Consider the following 6,609-nt stretch of genomic DNA (forward strand, 5'->3'; position numbering starts at 1 on the left):
CTGAGTTGTAGAAATGGAAAGATATTTATAGTAAATAATTAATTTTCTAAGTAATTCTAAAAAATATCAGAATTTTAAATTGACGGCCCTAGCGAGAAATATAGTCCGTAACTTCATACTTCGTCGGAGATTCAAGTAGCTTTTAAAGTATCTATCATCGGAAATAAAAGTACTACACTAATGCGTCAAAAATGCTCACTAGAATTTTGTACAGTTGCCTGCCGGTTTTTTTGTTTCCGATTGCCTTTGAAACACAAATTCCAAAATAAATAGAAAATTCTCCTTTTGTTTCTACATATTTCCAACACTATTAAAAACTTAATTTTTTCCTCCAAGCATTCATGTCAGAGGAAAGAGGAATAACACCTGCATTTACAAGCTGTCAAACTTTTCACAAAATTATGGACTATCACGCATTTTATAACATGTTTGGAAGAATACATCAAATTAAGTCCTACAATCTTTAAAAATCGAATAATTCTACGCTCCGAAAGAATTCATTGCTAATATATTTGATTTTGATACAAAATAACTAAACTGAAACTAAATCCTATCACATGCAATTCCTGTCACCTATCACAAAAAAAGGCCTTTAGTTAAGGCTACATTTACAAAGTAAAAAAAGACATTTCAGGTTCAAAATAAAAGTTAAAGTATAATAGATTTATAAAACAGCGTTAAACTTAGTTAGTGTTTTCATATCTTAGTAAATAATATATAATGGATTTAAATAATTAAGCTAAGAAAATTAATTTTAAAATTATTGAAATTATGTTAATAAATACGGTAATGAAATGAAAGAAATTAACCACAAACAAGCTAAATAGCTTTAAATTGATTTACAGAAAGTCTTGTAAATATAATTTTAATTTTGTTTAAAATAAAAATTAACATGTCCTAAGCACGTAAAATAATTTTTAAGATGTATTACTATTTTCTTTTCTGTTTGCTTTACTAATTAATTTATTCGCTTTAATTAATTTTTGTTCATATTTTTTCTTCTTCTTCAAGACGGCAAAAATTGACAAATTATAATAATAATAAAATACATTTTGTTTAAGTAAAGTTTTTTTTATATGTTTGTATATTTCCTTAGTTTATAAAAGCAAATATTTGTGTATAAAAAACAAATTTGATTTGAAAATTTAAAAAATAATTTTATATAATTCGGTACACAGCAATGTATTTTATGTCAATAGATAATATTTTAGGTTTGTGTTTAATTTTATTTTATAAGATTTTTGTTGTTAACTACCTGGATAAAATCATTTTTAAATAAACAAAAAATACAAAATGATAACAATACAAAAATAAACCAATTCCCACGTGTTTTTCTTTAATATAAAGAACTAACAATTTTAATTTTATTAGACTTAAATTAACAGGGAAGAGAAATGCAGACTCAAAAAGGGTTAAGTAAAGGTATCTTTCAGATGGGATTTCGCAATGTTAAAATCGAAGACTGGCATAGAAGCGTTGCAGTAAAGAAGACTTCTAAACATTGGTTCAAATTCCCGTTGTTAGTGCAGTGATACGGGATATAGAAAAGGTAGACAGATAATAGGTTCCGAGGGTTAGTGTTAAGATGAATTTCACTCAGTACTGCTGGGGAATTTATATTGCCCATTAACAATTGGTGAGCAAATAATATATCAGCGTTTTTGTGTCTTATATTCATATAAGGGTTGAAAGCATAACAGTTTTAATCGATGGGCATAAGGAGGCAAGTTAGATGTATCATTCCAGGGGCAACGTAAGGTAAATCGGATGAAACGTCTTTGAACATTTTCAATTCTAAGTGAATGGTTTCCATAAACGGGGACCCATACTTGGCAAGCATATTCAAGATGCAAAAGGTCTATAATTGTTAATTTCAGTTTGTTTGCTTTGTTTATGAAACGGAAATATAAACGAATCATTCCATATATGAGGAAACATACCTTGGGAAAGAGAGAGTTCAAAAAGGGCAGTTAAAGGTTTTGACAGAGAATGCATACAACTGAAGGGACACCAGAACAACTGAAGGGACACCAGAACAACTGAAGGGACACCATTGGCACAAGAGCTAAAGTTTTTTTTTTGAGGCTTACTATTTTGGCAAGTACCATTTCTTTAGTTATTAGAAAAGAAGAAGCAGAAGTTTGAGTGCAATCTTGTATTGAGCATCAGGATCATGAAGATGTTCAGTATAAGATTTGCTAAAGTAGGTAGCAAAAACATTTTTTATAGTTGTTGGATCTGAGGAGATTATGTTGGAGAAACTCATTAAAGGTGGCAACCCAACAGATTTTCGTTTGAACTTGAAGAATCTCCTTGCATCAGAAAGAAGGTTATTTTCCATTTGTTTAAGGCATTGGTTATAAAGGCACTCGCTTAATTCCGAGAATGATTTTTAGGCGAGAAGATAGCTGTTATGGTCGGTGTCAGATTTGGACTGTTAACAAATCTTCCAAAGCTTGTTACGTTTATTTCTTAAGCTCTCTGATGTCCAAAGGGGACAAGAGATGAAATATTTTTTACGAGAGAACGGGACTGATTCTCCAAAATAGTATGAGAGAATCAAATAAAACCAATTTAAAAGGGATTCTACTGTTGAGTGGGGGGAACATAAATCAAAGTCGACTGTGCTAAGAAGATTGTTAAGTTTGAAAAAATCAGCACTGGAAAAATCAAAACGATAATTCTCCATTTCAAAAAATTTATTTAAAAATGATGGTAAGGAGATAGTAAGGGGAGGATTATAGCGATCCAATGTTGTGAGAAGGCGAGGGTTTGCGGAGAAGACGCAGTTATCGCAATCAGATGAGAAGATGAGATCAAGGTGCCCCCCTATAAAGTTTGCTACTCCATCATCAATGAGCAGCGATTCAGACTCAGTGAAGATGTTAGTTGAAAAGAAGGATGTCTTATCGTCTGAGGTGGATAGATTGGTATGCGGGAAGTTTTGAATTGAAGTTTTATCGTATTCAAATTTATTGAAACATTCACGTGAATCGAAATATTCAATCCAATTGGGTAGCAGAATATTGCCGACTGTTTTCAAAGTGAATTGAAAAGTGTGCCTATATAGGACGAATGATTAAATGTTTCGGAGTATTGATTCACTGCGATCTAAAAATTAGTTAGGATATTTTTGGCCAAACTAGTTATTGTATTAAAAAAAAAACAGTGTTACTGATTGACATATTTAGCTCACATTCTATGGGTCTGAAAGTATAAAATGAGGACGGGATGCAAGACCTACATATGTATGATCAGCTCCGAATAAAGGCGAAATATTAAGAATTATAATTGCGTAAGAAGATAGAGTTCAGCTGTGGAACTTAGGTTTTTATATGCATAGTTATGTATGCCAACTTATGTCATACATTAGAAATGATGAATAATTTGTATTCTTTTAGAATTGTTTTTATTGAAATCATCATTTAAAACAATAGTAAACATAGAAACTTCATAATAAATAAAACAAACTATTTTAAAAAAAACTTAAGACAAACATAATAAAACAAAAACACTGCTAACTTAATTTTGAATAAAAATAAATGTTTACTTTGCAACGAAATAAAACTCGACTAAGGTCAGCTTAAACGTCGCACCAAGTCAGACCGAATGTACTCTCAAAAGTGCTCTGCGAGTATACTCCCCTTTCGATAAGTTTCTTTGGATCAACACAATCGACAATTTCTATTATTTTATTGAGGGCACTATCAAAAGATTGTTTTGCTGCCCAAATATCAATTGGTACATAGTTAAATGACAGAGGTGTTCTAACTGAAGGTAAATCCAATGCACGTATGGCAGCTGTAGTTGCTAAACCAATCTCACTGTTGCCCAAACTTGCATAATATCCAACGGGAAAACGTTCTTCTGGTGAAAACATTCTAGCGGGTAATTGAATATCAGAGTATGAAGCACGCAAGGCATTACGATCTGACTCAGAGAAGAAGTCCAAAACTATGGCCCTACTAACCCAATGATTCAAGTCCAAGAAATGCATGAATTTTTGATGAGACATTAGTTTCATTGATTCGTTGAATTGTTTGTATGAACCCATTTTCTCCATTTATAAAAATATACCTGTAATTCACAGGAAAAAGTGACCAAAATTATTTATAAATTTAAGCTTCTACTTCATAGTAAAAATACCTTTCAATTCTAAATTTTCACAAATTAAGTATTTTAATGGTTTAGCTTAAATTCCGGGAATTGTTTTGATTGATTTTATAGGTATTTTAACAAAAAAATATTTACAACAAGCGTACAAATAAAATAAAAAAGGAAAATGTTAATAACTAAATGCAGATTCTTTTTTTTTTTCTTATCTGATCTTAGTAGATACTGTTATTTTAAATGTCTTTATATTTATTGTCGAAAAAAAAAAACAAAAAACTAAACACAAAAGAGATCAGTCTTGCCAGATTAAACATTTCCCCATAAATACAGGTTACACACTTTTTGGCTCCGAATAGAAAAAAGGTTAGAAAAGTTTGTTTGGAGCCACTGGTGCAAGAATATTTACGTCCAAATTTATTAGATCGTTACGATTGTTGTAAAAATATCTTAAAACAACGCATTCTCCTTTGTAAACCATTCACTGGTGAACAAATCCAAGGCAGAATTTCTGTATTGGAAAATGACAAAAAATTAAACTACTGTGACCCTATTAGCTCTTTCTTTTGAAAATAAGGTATCCAGCTCAATTTATCAAAAAAAATTAAATTTAAGAAGATAAGATCAGCTTTGTAACGATGTTATTAATTTCACCTAAGAACACAACCAATCTAAGGATTTACCAATTTATTGAAATTAATTTTTAGATACAATTAAATTAAATTTTTTATAGGCCTGGTTAAAAGAAAAAAGTACTGAAAATTAAAGCACAAAATTGTTTGATGAAAAATAGTGGAATATTGATCGATTTTATGTGAAAATTAGAACATCAAACATTAACGGACATATACGACGCATTAAATTTTTGCATGACCAGAAATTACGGCAAAAAATACTACAATGTCGCAATGGTAGTAAACATTTCTGGTCATTTGTAAAAAATGTGCGTAACACTACGTCCTCGTCGATTCCGACGCTTGTTTCCAATGACACTCCCTCTGTAAGCTCGATTGATAAAGCCAATTTGCTTGCAGCACAGTTTGCTGTTAATTCGATGCTGCCAGTGAGTGACATGACTCCGCCTGTACTTGAAAGCGTTAACGATTCTATGGAACGAATCTTCTTTCGCACTCGTTCAGTTACTAGAGTACTTAAAAATCTTGACATTCACAAATCCGCTGGCCCGGATAGTATCCCCGCTATTGTTCTGAAGAGGTGTTCTTCAACGCTGGCAAAACCACTGCGTAAGCTTTTCTATCCGTCCTATTCTACAGGTCTCTTCCCGAGTGGATGGAAAACTGCATTTGTCCAGCCTGTCCCTAAAAACGGCTATCGTCCAATCGCACTTACATCTTAAAAATCGTACACGTACTTAAAAATCTTGACATTCACAAATCCGCTGGCCCGGATAGTATCCCCGCTATTGTTCTGAAGAGGTGTTCTTCAACGCTGGCAAAACCACTGCGTAAGCTTTTCCATCTGTCCTATTCTACAGGTCTCTTCCCGAGTGGATGGAAAACTGCATTTGTCCAGCCTGTCCCTAAAAAAGGCTATCGTCCAATCGCACTTACATCCCTTCTTTCCAAGGTCATGGAAACGCTGATCAATTTTCAGCTTAAGAAATACCTTGAAGAACGAAAGCTTCTTAATGACCGGCAGTATGGCTTTCGTTGCAATAGGTACACTGGTGATCTCATGGTTTATCTTACCGAACAGTGGAACAAATCTTTACATCGTTTTGGAGAAAGTAAGATTATTGCACTTGATATTTCAAAAGCATTTGATAGAGTTTGGCATCAAGCTCTCTTATCGAAAATGCGTGCATTTGGTTTTGATGAATCCCTTCTTCGTTGGGTTAGAAATAACCTTTCGGACCGTTCAATTCAGTAGTATTGGACGAGTTCAAATCTGATATTCACAAAATAAACGCTGGTGTGCCCCAGGGCTCCGTATTGTCTCCGACGCTATTCCTCATTTTTATAAATGATCTTTTGTCTGAAACTTCTAACCTACTAAATTGTTTCGTGGATGACAGTACCCTCAGATTTTCATATTCGTTTTTAGATTCTCATCCTCGTTCTTCGGATGTGGACTACCAACGGCAGCGTATGATAAGCTCATCAAATTCAGATCTTGACAGCATTGTTCAATGGGGAATCAAAAACCGTGTAGAATTTAATGCTTCGAAAACTCAATGCTGTCTAGCGTAACCCTCCCCCAATGCTACAATCCATGAGTGGTACTTGCATCGAGGAGACTGAACAGCTATCAGTCCTAGGTATGTGCATTACAAACCACTTGTTGACATCGCCAAAAATGCTGCTAAGTGCTTAGGTTTTCTCCGACGACGCAAGAAGTTTTTTACCCATTCTGATGTAGCTATAATTTATAAAGCCTATATTCGTCCAATTCCCATATTTGGGCAGGTGCTCCTATAACCCACTTGAGTCTCTTGGACAGAATTCAAAAGAGAGCTCTAAAAATGATAGGTGACCATTG

At 33.2% G+C, this 6,609-nt stretch overlaps 1 protein-coding gene across 1 annotated transcript; it reads right to left on the reverse strand.

The window, feature by feature from the left end:
- Window positions 1-3,485: 3,485 nt before the first annotated feature.
- Window positions 3,486-4,344, reverse strand: LOC129952578 (uncharacterized). Its single transcript, XM_056065231.1, has 2 exons — window positions 4,147-4,344; window positions 3,486-4,077 (listed from the first exon to the last, which is right to left on the reverse strand). The coding sequence occupies exon 2, from the start codon at window positions 4,061-4,063 to the stop codon at window positions 3,584-3,586; it is 480 nt and encodes a 159-aa protein (XP_055921206.1). The 5' UTR covers window positions 4,064-4,077; window positions 4,147-4,344; the 3' UTR covers window positions 3,486-3,583.
- Between the last annotated feature and the right edge of the window lie 2,265 nt (window positions 4,345-6,609).

Source organism: Eupeodes corollae, chromosome 3 (assembly GCF_945859685.1).
Source record: "Eupeodes corollae chromosome 3, idEupCoro1.1, whole genome shotgun sequence".
Classification (NCBI taxonomy): domain Eukaryota; kingdom Metazoa; phylum Arthropoda; class Insecta; order Diptera; family Syrphidae; genus Eupeodes; species Eupeodes corollae.

Bases quoted from the DNA above. Each gene is read 5' to 3' on its own strand.
- LOC129952578 (XM_056065231.1), bottom strand. From the start codon at position 4,063: ATGGAGAAAATGGGTTCATACAAACAATTCAACGAATCAATGAAACTA.